The 21,214-nt window shown below is 41.6% G+C and overlaps 1 protein-coding gene across 1 annotated transcript in view; it reads left to right on the forward strand.

The window, feature by feature from the left end:
• Positions 1-880: 880 nt before the first annotated feature.
• The window catches only part of LOC139367575 (chemokine-like protein TAFA-5), a 53,967-nt gene continuing 33,633 nt past the window's right edge, over positions 881-21,214 (forward strand). The window contains exons 1-2 of the mRNA XM_071105829.1: positions 881-969; positions 18,437-18,586. Of these exons, the coding sequence (XP_070961930.1) occupies positions 885-969; positions 18,437-18,586 (235 nt within the window). The 5' untranslated portion in view covers positions 881-884. The remainder of the gene's footprint in view (positions 970-18,436; positions 18,587-21,214) is intronic.

A 21,214-nucleotide genomic window follows, 5' to 3' on the forward strand; every position in this document is an offset into this window, starting at 1 on the left:
TTCATGTTAGTTGACAACTCAACCAAATATAAATAAAAATTAGAAGTTGAACTGATGTCTGTGCCCAGTTGATAGAGATGGAGACACCGGTAGCCTAATTTTAATGATCAATCTTGTCCAAATAATTCCAATAACTGACCAATGCAATACGTTTTGTATGTGTACAATACAAAACGAATACACAAAAGAGCAATTTTATAAGCGGCCTTAATATGTTGACTTGTAATTGCAGTCGCTTGCACACCACAAGTTACCTTGCAGAAATGTATATCCTGTGTTGATTTTCACGAGCCTCACTTTTATTTGTATTGTTATTGGGCTGAAGGAACAGTCAGTAGGTACAGGTTCCGTCGTCTTCGGCTATTCACGTTCAAGCGCAAAGTTGCTTACAATTCTTGCGGAGATTTTGGTGTTGCCTCAGCGTCTTGCAGAAGGCAGATCTTTCCATCGGCAGTCAGTGGATGGATAAACCTTACGGTCTACATGGGATAAACCTGTAACCTCCACCGGGATGAATGGTAGGCTATTTCATATCGCTGATGTTTCATTACAATATTGTCCTGAATTTGAATGTGTTTAGAAACTTGCCAAATTGACATCTAATTTTGATTCAATTTTGGGCTATGACGCTTCTACCGGTGTTCCACTCCCGACAAATCATCGACAGACAATCACAGGACAAGATAAAAGGGGCATTTTGTAATAAGAGATCCTGTCAATCATAATCTTTTGGATTTTCCTCCACTAATTTACCGCGCAAAATGGATGCCAGCGACGGGCTATCAGAACACCACATGAATAAGTATTCACCCATTTGAACGCCACCTTAAAAGTGGGAATAAAGAGGGGGACACGTCGAGACGGAGCTGCGGTCGGGAAAGGGAATGAAGAAGCTCTCGGCAGGTGGAGGAGCGTCACTCTGCTGTCTGCTGCTCCTGTGGGTCATCCACTCCCATCGCCTGAGAGAGGGTAAGTGCATAGCCTACATGATGCATGCCACGGTTACTCTACTTACTTACATGCCACGGTTACTCTACTTACTCTACTTTATTCATGCAAGGAGATGGATCATTGTCTTACTGCTATACTGATATCTCAGTGTATAATTATAATTACAGGATAATGTTGTTTTGCTATGTTTTATTGCTTTTTACATAAAAATCACCCTCTCTTAGGGTTGGTATTGTAGACCTTTTGTATGGGTTTGTTAGGGATTATTTAAGCAGTAAAACCCGAGAAGGTGGTATATGGCCAATATACCACAGCTAAGGGCTGTTCTTTCACAAGACCCAACGCTAGTGTCTGGATTCAGCTAGTGTCTGGATTCAGCGCTTAGCCGTGGTATATTGGCCATCTTCACTCTTTGAAAAAAAGGTGGTATTTAGAACCTAAAAGGGTTCTTCGGCTGTCCCCATAGGTAGAACCCTTTGAAGAACCCTTTTTGGTTCCAGGTAGAATCTTTTTGGGTTCCATCTAGGGCCCTTTCCACAGAGGGTTCTGCATGGAACCCAAAAGGTTTCTACGTGGAACCAAAAAGGGATTTCCCTTGAACCAAAAAGGGTTCTCCTATGGGGACAGCCGAAGAACCCTTTTGGAACCCTTTTTTCTAAGAGTATATCACAAACCTAGAGGTGCCGTATTGCTATTTTAAACAGGTTACCACCGCAATTACAACAGTAAATAAGTCATTTTGCATCATACCTGTGGTATATTGTCTGATATACCATGGCTTTTAGCGAAATCAGCATCCAGGACCCAAACTACCCAGTTTATAATTGTTGTTAGGCTACTCAAAAGATGAATATGGGAAGCACTACTACTGTCATGTATGCTTTGGACTATCCTTGGCTATGATGTAGCCTTTTCATTTTGCTATTAGGCCTACACTATTATTCTTCATCATGTGCCTTGTGATTTCATACTGGTTTGTACTCATTCCTTGCCATTCCATGACAGTAGTAGCCTTCTGTGTTGAATTATGTATGCGCTAGTGCAATTACACCTTCACTCGTCCACAGAATGGAAAGCAAAACCATGTTTCTCTCCGTTACCTCGGCAACGATTTGGAACTCCATAGTCATGTCTAACGGAGAAGGACACCAACGCTTAGGAACTTGGTTATTCACTTATTACTACTGTGTTCATTTTCTTCTCTCTTCTCACAAGGCAAATGCATACTATGTCCTCCTCACCTCCTCGTCTCTCAAACCAACAATATTTTATCCCTATATTCATTTCTTTGACCCGAAACGATTGACAAAAGGATGCTGTGTATGAGTCTGTTACAATCCTATTGTTCATTAATTTCCTTGTTACGGGCTGTAGAAACGAACCGATCAATTGAGTTTATTCTTTCACAACCCACTCTAAAGACTTTATAGAGTATAGGCCTACAAAAAGTCTGCATATAAACTATTATAATACTATATGCCATTTAGCAGATGCTTTTATCCAAAGCAATTTACAGTCATGCGTGCATACATTTTATGTATGGGTGGCACCAGCAGTGGTCGAACACACAACATTTGCCATTGCAAACGTGCTCTACCAACTAAACCACACAAGACCAGTACATAGATCATTCACAAATAATCTATATACTTTATTCAGACTCTATAAAGCCCTGAACTATGGAATACTATGCCCTACGATGCTGATCAAACCTGCAACTTGACCTTTTCTCTATGTAGCCCACAGTAGTTCAGTTTTAGGATAAATTACTAGAATTCTATTCTCAACCAAACAAGAAGGATCCATAGTCACAAAGATGAGGACATCCTTAGGCAGCCATGTTGATCTTTTGGAAACATTGTTTAGAATAAAGGTAGACAAACATTTTATGCCCACTGACTTCTCTTTCCTTTGATCCCAAGTCGACCACTTGCCTCTACCTCCTATGCACTTGTGGAGATCTGAAAGGATTAGATATGATATGGTAGTAGCTCCTAGCCTGGCTCACGTGGTACACAGCGAGGGAGGGCCGTGACACACTGGACAGGAGTCTGTTTGTTGGTGCAATATTCCCACAAAAAACTGTCTTGAACTTTGATTGGTTCTCAAAAAAACAAATCCTGGGGGGTTGAGACTAGAGGTCGACCGATTATTCCGAATGGCCGATTAATTAGGGCCGATTTCAAGTTATCATAACAATCGGTAATTAGCATTTTTGGACACCGATTATGGCCGATTACATTGCACTCCACGAGGAGACTGCGTGGTAGGCTGGCTACCTGTTATGTGACTGCAGCAAGGAGCCAAGGTAAGGTGCTAGCTAGCATTAAACTTATCTTAGAAAAAAACAATAAATCTTAACATAATCACTAGTTAACTACACATGGTTGATGATATTACTAGTTTATCTAGCTTGTCCTGCTTTGCATATAATCGATGCGGTGCCTGTTAATTTGTCATTGAATCACAGCCTTCTTTGCCAAACGGGTTATTTAACAAGTGCATTCGTGAAAAAAGCACTGTTGTTGCACCAATGTGTACCTAACCATAACCATCAATGCCTTTCTTAAAATCAATACACAAGTATATATTTTTAAACCTGCATATTTAGTTAATATTGTCTGCTAACATGAATTTCTTTTAACTAGGAAAATTGTGTCACTTCTCTTGCGTTCTGTGCAAGCAGAGTCAGGATACATGCAGCAGTTTGGGCCGCCTGGCTCGTTGCGAACTGTGTGAAGACCATTTCTTCCTAACAAAGACAGTTATTAATTTGCCAGAATTTGACATAATTATGACATAACATTGAAGGTTATGCAATGTAACTGTAACGGTTTTCTAGGTGAGAAGGAGAGTCGGACCAAAATGCAGCGTGTAGATTGCGATCCATGTTTAATGAACAAACGTAAACATTAATAAATACAAACACTACAAAAACAAAAGAACGTAATGAACGAAACGAAAACCGAAACAGCCTATACTTGTGTAACCTAACAAAGACAGGAACAAGGACACTAAGGACAACAACCCACGACAAACTCAAAGAATATGGCTGCCTAAATATGGTTCCCAATCAGAGACAACGATAAACACCTGCCTCTGATTGAGAACCACTTCAGACAGCCATAGACTTAGCTAGAACACCCCACTAGCTACAATCCCCATACATACACACCACATACAAAAACCCATGCCACACCCTGGCCTGACCCAATACATGAAGAAAAACACAAAATACTTAGACCAGGGCGTGACAGTAACAGCAATATTTAGACTTATGGATGCCACCCGTTAGATGAAATGTGGTTCCGTATTTCACTGAAAGAATAAACGTTTTGTTTTCAAAATGATAGTTTCAGGATTTGACCATATTAATGACCTAAGGCTCGTATTTCTGTGTGTTATTATCATTAAGTCTATGATTTGATAGAGCAGTCTGCCATTCAAATAGCACTTTTGTGCGTTTGCCAGCAGCTCTTCGCTGTGCTTATAGCATTGCACTGTTTATGACTTCAAGCCTATCTACTCCCGAGATTAGGCTGGCAATACTAAAGTACCTATTAGAACATCCAATAGTCAAAGGTATATGAAATACAAATTGTATAGAGAGAAATATTCCTATAATAACTACAACCTAAAACTTCTTACCTGGGAATATTGAAGACTCATGTTAAAAGGAACCACCAGCTTTCGTATGTTCTCATGTTCTGAGCAATGAACTTAAACGTTAGCTTTCTTACATGGCACATATTGCACTTTTACTTTCTTCTCCAACACTCTGTTTTTACATTATTTAAACCAAATTGAACATGTTTCATTATTTATTTGAGACTAAATTGATTTTATTGGTGTATTAAATTAAGTTAAAATTAGTGTTCATTCAGTATTGTTGTAATTGTCATTATTTCAAATATATATATAAAAATATATCCAATAATCGGTATTGGCGTTGAAAATTCATAATCGGTCAACCTCTAGTTGAGACCTCTAGTTGTTAGAAAATCCAACAGTTGTATTGGAAGGGGGAGGCGCTTGGGGCTGTGTGTGGTTGTCCATGTGGTTGTTTGAATGAGAGAGACATAGAGGAGAATCAATCAGTAAAAAAGCCCAGCCCCCTTCATTATCGATGCATTATGCCAACAACATCAAGGAGCCTTTCTGGACTCCGAAGTCAGGAAGACTTAGAGTTTGAAGTCAGCCAGTCTAAGTAGCTCCAACTTGCCCTCTGATTGACTAGAACTCTATCCATATCCAATCATCTCAGATCATCACACATCCATAGAGGCTAGTATAGAGGTTGATTTGATTTGTGATTAGGGTGCTCTTCCAGCATTTGAAGTCTTCTGAACTTTCCCATCACTCAAGTCAAATACCTCTTAGATAGTGTGGACATGAATTCACCTCCACTTCCCTATTGTTAGAATGTGCACAAACACTACATAACCAAAAGTATGTGGACACCTGCTCGTTAACATCTCATTCCAAAATCATGAGCATTAATATGGATTAATATGGAGATGGTCGCCCCTTTGCTGCTATAACAGCCTCCACCCTTTTGGGAAGACTTTCCACCACATGTTGAAACATTGCTGCTGGGACATGCTTCCATTCAGCCACAAGAGCTGATGTTGGGAAATTAGGCCTGGCCTGCAGCTGTGTTCCAATTCATCCCAAAGGTGTTTGATGGGGTTGAGGTCAGGGCTCTGTGCAGGCCAAGTTCTTCCACAACAATCTCGACAAGCCATTTCTGTATGGACCTCCCTTTGTGCATTGTCATGCTGAAACAGGAAAGGGCCTTCCACAAACTGTTGCCACAAAGTTGGAAGAATCATCTAGAATGTCATGCTGTAGCCCAAACCATGAAAAAAATATATATATATTCCTCCTCCACCAAACTTTACAGTTGGCACTATGCATTCGGGCAGGTAGCGTTTTCCTGGCATCCACCAAACCCAGATTTGTCCGTTGGACTGCCAGATTGTGAAGCGTTATTCATCCCTTCGGAGACCATATTTCCACTGCTCCAGAGTCCAATGGCGGCGAGCTTTACACCACTCCAGCTGAAGCTTGGCATTGCGCATGGTGATCTTAGGCTTGTGTGCGGCTGCTCGGCCATCGAAACCCATTTCTTGAAGCTCCCGACGAACAGTTCTTGTGCTGACGTTGCTTCCAAAGGCAGTTCGGAACCCGGTAGTTAGTGTTGCAACCGAGGACAGAAAATTATTACTCGCCTCCCACCTTAGCACGTGGCAGTCCCATTCTGTGAGCTTGTGTGGTCTACCACTTCGCAGTTGAGCCGTTGTTGCTCCTAGACAACTTCACAATAACAACACTTAAGGTAGACCGGGCAGCTCTAGCAGGGCAGAAATTTGACGAACTGACTTGTTGGACCGGTGGCATCCTATGATGGTGCCACGTTGAAAGTCACTGAGCTCTTCAGAAAGGCCATTCCACTGCCAATGTTTGTCTATGGAGATTGCATGGATGTGTGCTCGATTTTATACACCTGTCAGCAATGTATGTGGCTGAAATTTCAGAATCCACTCATGTGAAAGCGTGTCCACATACTTTTATATATACAGTGTCTCAATCACACCTGACTTACACAGCTACTCAGTGCTCCTACGGCCCATCTCCAACTCCCCCGGAGGCCCCTGGAAGCCCCTAGATGCCTAACAAAGAGAATGTGAGGGAAAAATGTCATATTCACCTTATTTGTTGGATATGTAACAATTATTTACTTAACGAACAGTAAGATATTTCTGTCCTGCTAATGCTGTGTTTTATGGTCTCCACTCTAGCACCCTGCAGCTAGTCTGTGTGTTGAGGACATGGGTTCTACTAGAGAGAGCTTGAAGCTGACAATTGACTTGTGTTGGTGATAAAAACCTAAAAGCTAGCATTCTATAGACAAGATGTGGTGTGTGTGACACAAGATAGAGAGAGCCTGTAAGAGTTAAGAACAATGCCTCATTGTCTCATCTTCCTGGCATCTGGGACACTAAGTAAAATACCATCCTGTGTAGATAACCAAGGTGGCTTATGGGAAGGTTAGAAGTCACTGACGAAACAATCTTGGTATCAGCTATATAAAATCTGTGCATCGTCTGTAAAGGCTAGACTCTCAGCCTAACAGTCAGTCAAGACTGGTGGGCTGACGGTCTCATTATGGCAATAATCAATCAATATTAAATAAAGATGATTGTTTGAAGAAATGACCAAGACCGAGTCTCTCTCAGTACTGAATTTCCACGACAAGAGGTATTTGGTCTTGGGTGCCGGGCCGGTCATGAATCCTGCCACGACTGGCTGCATCGCCTCCCCTCTATAACGGCGCCATCCGTCACAGTGGCAGCGACAGGAAATCAAAGTGCAGTAGCCTGTCCGGCTCACACGATTGGGCCCCAGCCCCACACTAATGGATTGCCTGTCAAGCCTCTCTCTACCCTCGCCAGTTTATTCAACGATACATTCAGAGATTTCTGTATTTCCGGAGCCAATTCCTCCAGTTGTTCAGTGGACCAGCAGCTCCCCTCTCTTCATTTTGTTAACCTCAGCACCTTTGTTTTGGACGTGGGTTCGAGGACAGGGTGGAGATAGAGAGATGTTCTCTGATTAATGAGGTGGAGGTAGTTGTTGTTCTGACTATATCGGCATCGTAAGGTGGTGATGATGGAATGGTAAGTTTGTCACTTTAGCTGTGTGCTGTAGCCTACTATGTCCAGCCTACTAAGTCAATGTGAAGCTATCAGCTCAATGGAAAATGGTTTGTAAAGTTTATAGAGAGATTTCAGTCTTCTCCGGCAGCTCAGTTCAGTGGTGACAAGTCACAGTGAGGATGATTTTGATGTAAGTAAACCACTTCTCCTGTTTTGAAGTCGTATACCTACGGGGATGTTTATGGAAAAATGAAAATGTTTTTACAGTAAAATCAATCAAGGCCCATATTTTACAGCTCCCTGAACAGGAATTATATTTTGCAGCAACTGTTTGCCTCCCTTGCGGTTGAGTTTGTAGTTATTTTCTACGTGGAGTGCATTGGAGTTTAAAATTCTTGATGTTATGTGGGTGGAAAGTGTAAATATTATCAGTAATTGTCCTCATCTTTTCCTTCCATAGTATTTTAAAAATAATTTATTCCACGAGAGCCACTCCTTCCTGCATTTTAAAGGGTTAGTTTACCCAAATTACTTAATCACAAAAATGCCTCCTTACCTAAGAAAAGTAGTGTATTACAATCCACAATCTGGGTTTAGACTACTTTTCAGAAACAAGCATTGATGACCAAAAACCAAAGAGAATGAATGGCCCCAGCATGCTCTTGTACGTTATGAGTAGGGGTAAATCCCTTTGAATTTTATCACGTTTTGACAACACTCCTTTTGATTTGAACAAAACCTTTGCCCATTGTAGAAGTGCACTTAAAGTTACTTTTTGGACCTGAATGCCAAAACATTCAAGAGATAAATGTACTCAAAGTTGATTCCTTTTATCCATGTCTTCATCACTGGAAAATATAAATGTTGAGATTTATGTTATTTAAAGCTTACAAACAGGGTTGTCAAACTATCTTATAATTTCTTGAAATAAACAGATGTTTTTCATATTTGCATATGTTGTAGCTTGATCCTATTTTATCTGATGTTCTTGACTAAGATGGTTGGAGGTCTAGACATCAGAGAATGTTGACTTGAATAGGAATATGTTGTTTTAAAATAAACTGTCAATCCTCTATAGGAAACCTGTTGAAATCACAGAAATATAGATAATAGATAGACATTAACATTTAAGTTGACATTGAACAATGGATGGACTGATGGCCATCTTTGTGGCAGTAATTAGAAGTTACAATTTCAATGGTGTACCAGCTAAATTGCAGTGATAGGTCCATTCTATGAATTATATTTCTATGATTGAAATGACACACACTGCATTCAACAACATGTTGTGTCTCAACCGATGGTGGCAAAACACAAAAACCTCAGATGATGTACATGCTACAACACATGAGAATATGAAAAAATCAAAGCCTACACATTTTTTTTTATAACTGCCCATACCATAACCCCACCGCCACCATGGGGAATTCTGTTCACAATGTTTACATCAGCAAGCCGCTCGACCACACAACGCCATACACGTGTTCTGCGGTTGTGAGGCTGGTTAGACCTACTGCCAAATTCTCTAAATTACGTTGGAGGCGGCTTAAGGTAGAGAAATTAACATTTAATTATTTGGCAACCGCTCTGGTGGACATTCCTGCAGTCAGCATGCCAATTGCACGCTTCCACAACACTTGAGATTTCTGTGGCATTGTGTTGTGTGATAAAACGGCACATTTAAGCGTCACATTTTATTGTCCCCAGCACAAGGTGCATCTGTGTAATGATCATGCTGTTTAATCAGCTTCTTGATATGCCTGTCAGGTGGATGGATTATCTTGGCAAAGGAGAAAGGCTCACTCACTAACTGGGATGTAAACAAATGTATTTATAACATTTGAGAGAAATAACCTTTTTGTGCAAATGGAACATTTCTGGGATCATTTATTTAAACCGTTTTACCTTCCAGTGATGAAGACATGGATGTCTCATGGTAGTGTGGGGTATGCAAATGGTCAACTTTGAGCACCTTTATCTCCTTAATATTCTGGCATTCAGGTCCAAAAAGTAACTTGCTGACCACTTCTTCTATGGGCAAACAGGTATGGAAAGTTTTGTTTAAAACAAAAGGGATGCTGTCAAAAAGTGATTGACTTCAAATGGATTTACCTGTAGGCTATGAGAACATACTCTTATTTTCATTCACAAATCACCCCAAAATAAATCCAGTGACCCAGCATAAATCCAGTGACTCCCCAATATCCCAATTTTTGCCACCCATGAGTGAGAAACCTACATACCAAGTATAGGCCATATATTTGTGTTCATTTTGTAGAAAATAGCAGTAGTGTTGAACATAGCTGTTCAGATCCCAGTCCCAACTACTTACAGGACAATTTGTGATTTTGGTATTTGTCCAGTAGGTTTCCTCGATGAGAAAGCCCAAACAATTCCCAACTCAGCAAGTAGAGCTCTTAGGACCAACTAAAACACTCAAAGATATAGGTTATGCTACATACTCCAAACTGTATCAGACATGCGTGTGTCCTGTTCTGGACTATTCAGCAGGAGTGTGGGGTGCTAAGAGGTACTGTATTTTAAAAACAAACATGTTCATAACAGAGCAGTACGTTACTCTTTAGGTGTCCATAAGTTTGCACCTATTCTTGCAATAACTGGGGACACGGGCTGGGAACCCTGTGAGGTGAGGTGGAACGCATGTATGGCAGACTTTGGTATAGACTGTTGGATATGCCAACTGCCAGAATAGCTAGTAAAGTTTTTCAAAGAAATCTATTGACCTTTCTACCATGATAAACGCTTGTTCTTATTCCAGAAAGCACACCAGATATACCCTAGCATTATGTGGCTCTTGCTCAGCGCAAACGGGCTCTAACCAGAATAGAAAGAGTGGGAGGCCCCGGTGCACAACTGAGCAAGAGGACAAGTACATTTGAGTGTCTAGTTTGAGAAACAGACGACTCACCAGTCCTCAACTGGCAGCTTCATTAAATCGTACCAAAACACCAGTCTCAACGGCAACAGTGAAGAGGCCACTCCAGGATGCGGGCCTTCTAGGCAGCAAATGTACTTGTCCTGTTGCTCAGTTGTGCACCGGGGCCTCCATCTCCTCTTTCTATTCTGGTTAGAGCCAAGTTGTGCTGTTCTGTGAAGGGAGTAGTACACAGCATTGTACCAGATCTTCAGTTTCTTGCCAATTTCTCCCAATGCCTTCATTTCTCAGAACAAGAATAGACTGATGAGTTTCAGAAGAAAGTCCTTTGTTTCTGGCCATTTTGAGCCTGTAATCAAACCCACAAATGCTCTAGATACTCAACTAGTCGAAAGAAGGCAAGTTTTATCGCTCCTTTAATCAGCACAACAGTTTTCAGCTGTGCTAACATAACTGCGGTTTTCTAACGATCAATTAGCCTTTTAAAATGATAAACTTGGATTAGCTAACACAAGGTGCCATTGGAAAACAGGAGTGATGGTTGCTGATAATGGGCCTGTGTAGATATTCCATTAAAAATCAGCCGTTTCCAGCTACAATAGTCATTTAAGACATTAACACTGTAATTCGGATCAATTTGATGTTATTTTAGTTGACAAAAAAAGTGCTTTTCTTTCAAAAACAAGGACATTTCTAAGTGACCCCAAACTTTTGAACGTTAGTGTAGGTGTACAGTGCCTTGCGAAAGTATTCGGCCCCCTTGAACTTTGCGACCTTTTGCCACATTTCAGGCTTCAAACATAAAGATATAAAACTGTATTTTTTTGTGAAGAATCAACAACAAGTGGGACACAATCATGAAGTGGAACGACATTTATTGGATATTTCAAACTTTTTTAACAAATCAAAAACTGAAAAATTGGGCGTGCAAAATTATTCAGCCCCCTTAAGTTAATACTTTGTAGCGCCACCTTTTGCTGCGATTACAGCTGTAAGTCGCTTGGGGTATGTCTCTATCAGTTTTGCACATCGAGAGACTGACATTTTTTCCCATTCCTCCTTGCAAAACAGCTCGAGCTCAGTGAGGTTGGATGGAGAGCATTTGTGAACAGCAGTTTTCAGTTCTTTCCACAGATTCTCGATTGGATTCAGGTCTGGACTTTGACTTGGCCATTCTAACACCTGGATATGTTTATTTTTGAACCATTCCATTGTAGATTTTGCTTTATGTTTTGGATCATTGTCTTGTTGGAAGACAAATCTCCGTCCCAGTCTCAGGTCTTTTGCAGACTCCATCAGGTTTTCTTCCAGAATGGTCCTGTATTTGGCTCCATCCATCTTCCCATCAATTTTAACCATCTTCCCTGTCCCTGCTGAAGAAAAGCAGGCCCAAACCATGATGCTGCCACCACCATGTTTGACAGTGGGGATGGTGTGTTCAGCTGTGTTGCTTTTACGCCAAACATAACGTTTTGCATTGTTGCCGAAAAGTTCAATTTTGGTTTCATCTGACCAGAGCACCTTCTTCCACATGTTTGGTGTGTCTCCCAGGTGGCTTGTGGCAAACTTTAAACAACACTTTTTATGGATATCTTTAAGAAATGTCTTTCTTCTTGCCACTCTTCCATAAAGGCCAGATTTGTGCAATATACAGATTTGTGCAATATACAGATTGTTGTCCTATGGACAGAGTCTCCCACCTCAGCTGTAGATCTCTGCAGTTCATCCAGAGTGATCATGGGCCTCTTTGCTGCATCTCTGATCAGTCTTCTCCTTGTATGAGCTGAAAGTTTAGAGGGACGGCCAGGTCTTGGTAGATTTGCAGTGGTCTGATACTCCTTCCATTTCAATATTATCGCTTGCACAGTGCTCCTTGGGATGTTTAAAGCTTGGGAAATCTTTTTGTATCCAAATCCGGCTTTAAACTTCTTCACAACAGTATCTCGGACCTGCCTGGTGTGTTCCTTGTTCTTCATGATGCTCTCTGCGCTTTTAACGGACCTCTGAGACTATCACAGTGCAGGTGCATTTATACGGAGACTTGATTACACACAGGTGGATTGTATTTATCATCATTAGTCATTTAGGTCAACAATGGATCATTCAGAGATCCTCACTGAACTTCTGGAGAGAGTTTGCTGCACTGAAAGTAAAGGGGCTGAATAATTTTGCACGCCCAATTTTTCAGTTTTTGATTTGTTAAAAAAGTTTGAAATATCCAATAAATGTCGTTCCACTTCATGATTGTGTCCCACTTGTTGTTGATTCTTCACAAAAAAATACAGTTTTATATCTTTATGTTTGAAGCCTGAAATGTGGCAAAAGGTCGCAAAGTTCAAGGGGGCCGAATACTTTCGCAAGGCACTGTATATATACAGTGTGTATGTATGTATATTATTTTACTGCTCTAGGGATGTAATTATCGTTTGGATAGCATTATTTACTATTGATTGTTTTTTTTCACTCTATGTGATGTGCAATGCAGAGAAAGCCGGAAGAAGAATGATCATTTAATTACCATAGTGAATTGTAATGTTTGTTTGTGTCAATTAATCCCATAAGGGATGGGTTGCCAAATGGTGATTTGACACGAAAACTAAATGTCATTCATTCATAAAATTTAATTCAGTACAAAATTATAATTATATATTTTTTTAAGTTTATAAAACAAAAAGACTATTACTAAATACCAAAGGTGAAAGTAAATGTAATGTATTGTGCACCAAAACATTTTATTGGCCTACTCCTAGAATTTCATGTAGAATCCCTATTAGTTCAATAGGAGCTCTTTGGGCATAGTTGTAAAGATTTGCCATTTTACTTTTAAAATGTATTACCTTTTATTGTGGTATAAACACGAGTCATGATGTTTTATATCTGATATAAAACATCCTACCCACACACGTTCATCCACTCACATCCACCAGCCTCCAAACAGTGATGAATGAAAATATCTGTTACACAAAACACCAAAAGGTGCAATGACGTTTGCCAATTGTCATTAGGGCAGAATGTACAATGGCAAGAAAAAGTATGTGAGCCCTTTGCAATACCTGGATTTCTGCATAAATTGGTCATCAAATTTGATCTGACCTTCAAGTCACAACAGACAAACATAGTGTGCTTACACTAATAACACACAAATTATTGTATTTTTCTTGTCTATATTGAATACATCATTTAAACATTCACAGTGTAGGTTGGAAAAAGTATGTGAACCCCTAGGCTAATGACTTCTCCAAAATCTAATTGGAGTCAGGAGTCAGCTTACCTGGAGTCCAATCAATGAGACAAGATTTTAGTTTTCTAAACACAAGAAGCATTGCCTCATGTGAACCACGCCTCGAACAAAAGAGATCTCAGAAGACATAAGATTAAGAATTGTTGACTTGTATAAAGCTGAAAAGGGTTAAAAAAAAGTATCTCTAAAAGCTTTGATGTTCATCAGTCCATGGAAAGACAAATTGCATATAATTTGAGAAAGTTCAGCACTGTTGCTACTCACCCAAGGAGTGGCCGTCCTGCAAAGATGACTGCAAGAGCACAGTGCAGAATGCTCAATGAGGTTACAAAGAATCCTAGAGTGTCAGCTAAAGACTTACAGAAATCTATTGGAACATGCTAACATCTTTGTTGATGAGTCTATGATACATTAAACACTAAATAAGAATGGTGTTCATGGGAGGACACCACGGAAGAAGCCACAGCTGTCCAAAAAACAGCAACATTGCTGCACATCTGAAGTTCGCAAAAGAGCACCTGGATGTTCCACAGCGCTTCTGGCAAAATATTCTGTGGACAGATGAAATTAAAGTTGACTTGTTTGGAAGGAACACACAAAACTATCTGTGGAGAAAAAAAGGCACAGCACACCAACATCAAAACCTCATCCCAACTGTAAAGTATGGTGGCGGGAGCATCATGGTTTGAAGCTGCTTTGCTGCCTCAGGGCCTGGACAGCTTGCTATCATCGACGGAAAAATGAATTCCCAAGTTTATCAAGACATTTTGCAGGAGAATGTAAGGCTAACTCGAGAGCAGTTCACACCAGACAGCCTAAGAATATTGTTGAACTGAAACAGTTTTGTAAAGAAGAATGGTCCAAAATTCCTCCTAGCCGTTGTACAGGTCTGATCTGCAACTACAGAACATGTTTGGTTGAGGTTATTGCTGCCGAAGGAGGGTCAACCAGTTATTAAATCCAAGGGTTCACATACTTTTTCTTGCCACTGTATGTGTTCACTGCTGTCTGTGTGCCTCTCGGTGTCGGTCACTCATCTCTGCCTTGGCAAAATTTCTGTGTTCTCCTCGAACCACATCGCATTTTGGAACGTAAACTATACCACCTGTTTTCAAGTTCATTTGCTCAGTTTTCATGCCTCTGACCTGTGGGAATGATAAATAATGGTGTAATAGCCTACACTTTTCTTGATATTTTGTTTTGATTGTTGTAATAGGCTTGTGTTTTACCGGTACAGCTTACCCCCACTATTTATTTTGCCGGGACACCATACTGGACCTTACCATCTTACTTTCACACCTGGTAAATAAGTATTTGTATATGTCCAAAAAAACACTACCGTAAACACTACCGTATACTGCAGTAATGTCTGGCAAATAATATAGTCATATCCACAAAAATACAACAGTAAATACTACAGTATTCACTACAGTACCGGTCAAACGTTTTAGAACACCTACTCAAAGATTTTTCTTTATTTTCTACATAACACATATGTAATCATGTAGAAACCAAAAAAGTGTTACATGAAACAAAATATATTTAATATTTGAGATTCTTCAAATATCCACCTTGAGGACAGCTTTGCACACTCTTGGCATTCTCTCAATGAGCTTCACCTGCAAAGCTGTCATCAAGGCAAAGGGTGGCTATTTGAAGAATCTCAAATATGAAATATATTTTGATTTACTTAACACTTTTTTGTTTGCTACATGATTCCATATGTGTTATTTCATAGTTTTGATGTTTTCACTATTATTCTACAATGTATAAAATAGTAAAAATAAAGAAAAAACGTTAAATCTTTTGACCGGTAGTGTATATATTTGTTCTGCACAACCACTGCAGTGAATAATAGAGTATCTAAATATAGTAATACTTCTATAGTATTATATAGGTTATTTTCTTCATGTGTGCTGCCCTTCTTTATCAGGCTTTCTGAAAGGTTTGTAGTTGAATCTGTGCTTCAAATTCAATACTTAACTGAGGTATCTTACAGATGTTGTATGTATGGGGGACAGAGGAAGGCTTAGTCATTCAAAAATCATATTTTCTCACAGAGTGAGTCCATGTAATTTATTATGTGATTTGTTAAGTCACATATTACTCATGAACTAATATAGGCTTGCCTAAAAAAGGTGCTGAATAATTACTCAATTACTATATTTTAGTTATGAATTTTGTAGTTATTAACGAGACAAAATAGAAGGGTCTAAATACTTTTGAAAGGCACTGTATATTGTCTAAGTTACTGTATTCATCAGCTCAGAAAAAAATGCTTATGGTTGTGGGTGTGTGGTTTTGATTGTCTTACTTTTACATAACATCACATATTCATCAACTCAGAAAATGCTTCTGGTTGTGGGTGTGTGGTTTCAATTGCCTCACTCAAATAACATCACTGCAACTACATTGCTGAGTCCCATGATTTCAACATAGGAATGAGAATAAGATATTGTCACACATGCAGATTAAGTTACATAGTGCTAGTTTGAGCTGCAGCCAGCCAGGTCAAAACTAAAATATATGCATTAATAAAAATATCTGAATTTAAGCCATAGTTAAAACATGTTTTTGATCCCATACCTTTTGCTTGGAGTATACAGTATTTACAGAATATTGAATTATTGAAACTTAAAAGTCATACAATAAGTTTACACAAAAATATTGCACATTTGAAATCACACTGCGCTGTGAATTTGCTTTGAGGTTTGTGTGTGTGTGCATGTGTGTGTGTGTGTATATGTATCCATGCATCTCTGTAAGTGGGTACGTTTGTTTGTGTGTGACTCAGTGATAAGGTCATTTTCCCGGGAAGAGCTAGTCACTCTACTCGGTAGCGGGTGCCAGCGCCTGTAGATGTCATCTGTGATAGAAACCAGAGCGTGGGCGACCCCCCCCCCCCGCCATCCCTCACTCTGTGGCCAGCCGTAAGTGCATTTCATAATCTGAAATAGAGGCGAGACCAAGCTTCTCCGTGCCACCGAGTGACGGAAACCCCCTGTCATATGAATTAACTTCTGCTCCTCGTGATGGAATGGGCTGCAGTGGCTTAGGGCTCATTAAGAAGCCTGTAATCCTCCGCACTGACTCCCTCCATCTCTCTCTCCCTCCTCCCTCTCTCCTCTAAGCTTATCACATGTGGTCCCATTCATCTGGTTGCTGTTGAATCATGGGGAGAACATTGATATCAAATGGCACAGCCGTAACCTCCAGGAGTGGGGGACTTGCTGGATGTGTGTGTGTGGAGGGGGGGGGGGGGGGGGGGGGGGTGAGACTATTATGTGTCCAAATACTCATACTTGCATCCTAAATAGTAGGCCATTTTAGTATGCAAAAAAATGTAGTTTAATAGTATGTGACATTTAGAAAATTAAGTCTACTTTATGTAGTGTTTGAGATATAAGCAGCAAGTTATTATGCACTCCTGGTTAAAATGGTACGCACGTGTTCAGTACGTTATATTGGAAATATGTATCTGATTGGATGCGCATAGTTTTATTGGCAGGCCTCATTGGTTGTTGGCCAAGGTATTCAATTGTGTTTCCTTTGAGCGGGTGCAGATGGACTCGGCCTGGAACCTGCTATGTAGTATCTACTGTCATCTTGGAAATAAACCTCTTCGTGATGTTAATGCTTTTTACTGTCGAGTTCCTCTTTACAACAACTAAAAATAACCCGCTTCCATTACCCGGGGATGCAACACTTTAAATGCCCAGATGTCATAATCATTTCGGCTTTGACAACAGCTGATCAATTAGATATGGGGGTGCAGCACACTGCATTCCAATGCATTGGAAGAGGGGCTGCGAGTTTTGAAAGCTAGATCTCCAAGTAAACAACAAAACAACTTGGACGATGGCGAATAGCGAAGCTTCTGTGGTGGTGTAAGTCGTTTTTATTTGTAACTATTATTTCTTTATTTTTGGTCAAGTCCTTTTTTGAAACCAAAGTGGATTTATTTTCTAATTGAAAAGTGTTTTTTGTTTACATGATATTTGTACATGTTATGTTGGTGTGTGTTTTACATTCAACATTTCAACAACAAAAAATGACACTCGCGCATCTGAGCTATCTTGTTGCAGGTGCATGGTAACAGTTTATATACGTAGATTTTTTTTGGGACCTGCTCTTGCTAGTATCACTTTTTTATTCAAGCTTACGTTTCGGCCTCTTGGCCTTCATCAGAGCTTTCTGCTCTTTGCTCTCTTATGAACGAAATTAACCATCTTTGGTATAGTAATAATATTAACTTTTTACTGGTACCGCATACCCCCACTACCCCTGTTTGAACTGCATTGTGGGATGAGCTGAAATAATGCCTCAAGCCAGGAAGTAGAGCTGGAAGTTAACCTTCATGGAGCAACCTTGTTCATCTTAATATTTCATTTCTGGCAAAGACATAAAGAAGCACCCATGACCTAAAATTTGAGCAAGGGAATATTCCATTGATTCCACTGTGCCAGGCAGCTCAATCATGCGCAGCTGAAGTATTTTGAAATAAAACAAATGCTATTTGAATGCAGGTCTGGATGAGAGCTTCTGCTGAATGACTGTAACGTAACATAGACGGTGTCTGAAATGGCATCTTATTCCATTCAAAGGTGAAAAGTAGTGCACTGCATAAGGAGTGTAGGATGCCATTGAAGACAGACCATGTAATGGACTCTTCCTTTGTTGTCTCTGCAGGCCAGTTGGCTGTGGGCACCTGTGAGATTGTGATGCTCAACAGAGACAGCAGCGTGCCAAGATGCACCATCGCCCGTCAGACTGCCCGCTGTGCCTGCAGGAGAGGCCAGATCGCTGGCACCACGAAGGCCAGGCCAGCCTGCGTCGACGGTAAGACTCAACAATTGCGGTTAGTTTTCAGAAATCCTCATTAGAGAATTTTGGATTTCATGCTTATTCCCTCCTGGTTCTAGGAATCTACCAACTGGGATTTCTCGAAAAATAGGTAATTTTGCAACCCTAGCTGTATCTCTCCATGGTCATCTTCATCTTACATGGAGATCAACCACACTTGACCACCCCCCTGCCCCAGTCCGCACTGCTCTGCAGTACATAAACAACAGGACATACCTGGCGTATCTGGTACCACACAGTCTTTGTAATACTGTCTCTGGCTCCTGCGATGCTAATTAACTAAGAGAGAACTATGATTATAGAATAAGGAAATTGATTATTATTGGCTGCTAGAGTATTATTGGTTCACCGTGCTGGCCGTGCTGCTGCTCCAGTTTCAACTGTTCTGCCTGTGGTTATTATTATTTGATCATGCTGGTCATTTCTGAACATTTGAACATCTTGGCCATGTTCTGTTATAATCTCCACCCGGCACAGCCAGAAGAGGACTGGCCACCCCTCATAGCCTGGTTCCTCTCTAGGTTTCTTCCTAGGTTTTGGCCTTTCTAGGGAGTTTTTCCTAGTCACCGTGCTTCTACACCTGCATTGCTTGCTGTTTGGGGTTTTAGGCTGGGTTTCTGTACAGCACTTTGAGATATCAGCTGATGTACGAAGGGCTATTTAAATACATTTGATTTGATTCACCAAACCCACGGTTTGGTACGTATTGCGGTTTTGGGGTCACGGTTCGGTTTCAGTACAGATGAAAAATGAAATGCCAATGTTCAGCATTCACAATGTTCCTTGCATAGTCTGTTGTGACCAGATTGTTATGTTGGGCCTCACAAGTTTCCACTCTGATGCTGCATTTGTAACAGCATTCACAATGTTCCTTGCATAGTCTGTTGTGACCAGATTGTTATGTTGGGCCTCACAAGTTTCCACTCTGATGCTGCATTTGTAACAATGTGGGAGGTGGGGAATTTACCAGTTGTGAAGTCTTAAATACCAGTTGGATGCATTCATGTGATTTGAACTCTTTGGGAAATGCTGATTGGCTAATTGCCAACAAGCTGTGTCAACCATAAACTAAAAGTACAGCTATCATCCTTGAAAACAATGTCACGTTCTGACCTTTATTTCCTTTGTTTTGTCATTATTTAGTATGGTCAGGGCGTGAGTTGGGGTGGGCAGTCTATGTTTGTTTTTCTATGATTTGGGTATTTCTATGTTTCGGCCTAGTATGGTTCTCAATCAGAGGCAGGTGTCATTAGTTGTCTCTGATTGAGAATCATACTTAGGTAGCCTGGGTTTCACTGTGTGTTGGTGGGTGATTGTTCCTGTCTCTGTGTTTGCACCAGATAGGGCTGTTTAGGTTTTCTCACGTTTATTGTTTTGTTAGTCTATTCATGTATAGTTTTCTTTATTAAAGAACCATGAATAGGAACCACGCTGCATTTTGGTCCGCCTCTCCTTCACCTCAAGAAAACCGTTACAGAATCACCCACCACAACAGGACCAAGCGGCGTGGTAACGGGCAGCAGCAGGAGCAGCGAAATAAAGACTTCTGGACTTGGGAAGAAATCCTCGATGGGAGAGGACCCTGGGCAAAATCAGGGGAGTGTCGCCGCCCCAAGGTGCAGCAGGAGAAGCGGCAGCAGAAGCAGCGCGAGGAGGAATGGACATGGGAGGACGAATTGGACGGAAAAGGACCCTGGGAACAGCCTGGAGAATATCACCTCCCCAAAGAAGAGCTGGAGGCGGCGAAGGCAGAGAGGCGCTGGTATGAGGAGGCCGCACGGCGGCGTGGATGGAAGCCCGAGAGTCAGCCCCAAAAATCTCTTGGGGGGTGGCACACAGGAAGTGTGGCGAAGCCAGGTAGGAGACCTGCGCCAACTTCCTGTGCTACCGGGGGGCGAGAGAGACCGGGCAGGCACCGTGTTATGCGGTGGAGCGCACGGTGTCCCCAGTGCGGGTGCATAGCCCGGTGCGGTACATACCAGCTCCGAGTATCGGCCGGGCTAGAGTGAGCATCGAGCCAAGTGCCATGAAGCCGGCTCTACGCATCTGGTCCCCAGTGCGTCTCCTTGGGCCGGCTTACATGGCACTAGCCTCGCGCACGGTGTCCCCGGTTCGCCTGCATAGCCCAGTGCGGGCTATTCCAACTCGCCGCACTGGCAGGGCGACCGGGAGCATTCAACCGGTTAAGGTTGGGCAGGCTCGGTGCTCAAGAGCTCCAGTGCGCTTGCACGGTCCGGTCTATCCAGTACCACCTCCACGCACCAGCCCTCCGGTGGCAGCCCCCAGCACCAGGCTGTCTCTCCGTCTCATCCCTACAGGTGCTCCCGCCTGTCCAGTGCTGCCGGAGCCTTCCTCTCCAGCGCAGCCGGAGTCTCCCGCCTGTCCAGCGCTGCTATAGCCTACCTTCTCTCCAGCGCAGCCAGAGTCTCCCGCCTGTCCAGCGCTGCTAGAGCCTTCCTCTTCTCCAGCGCTGCCGGAGTCTCCCGCCTGTTTGGCGCTGCCAGAGCTGCCACCGTGGACAGACGCCCACCCAGACCCTCCCCTATAGGTTAAGGTTTTGCGGCCAGAGTCCGCACCTTTGGGGGGGGGGGGTACTGTCACATT

Source organism: Oncorhynchus clarkii, chromosome 16 (genome assembly GCF_045791955.1).
Source record: "Oncorhynchus clarkii lewisi isolate Uvic-CL-2024 chromosome 16, UVic_Ocla_1.0, whole genome shotgun sequence".
Classification (NCBI taxonomy): Eukaryota; Metazoa; Chordata; class Actinopteri; order Salmoniformes; family Salmonidae; genus Oncorhynchus; species Oncorhynchus clarkii.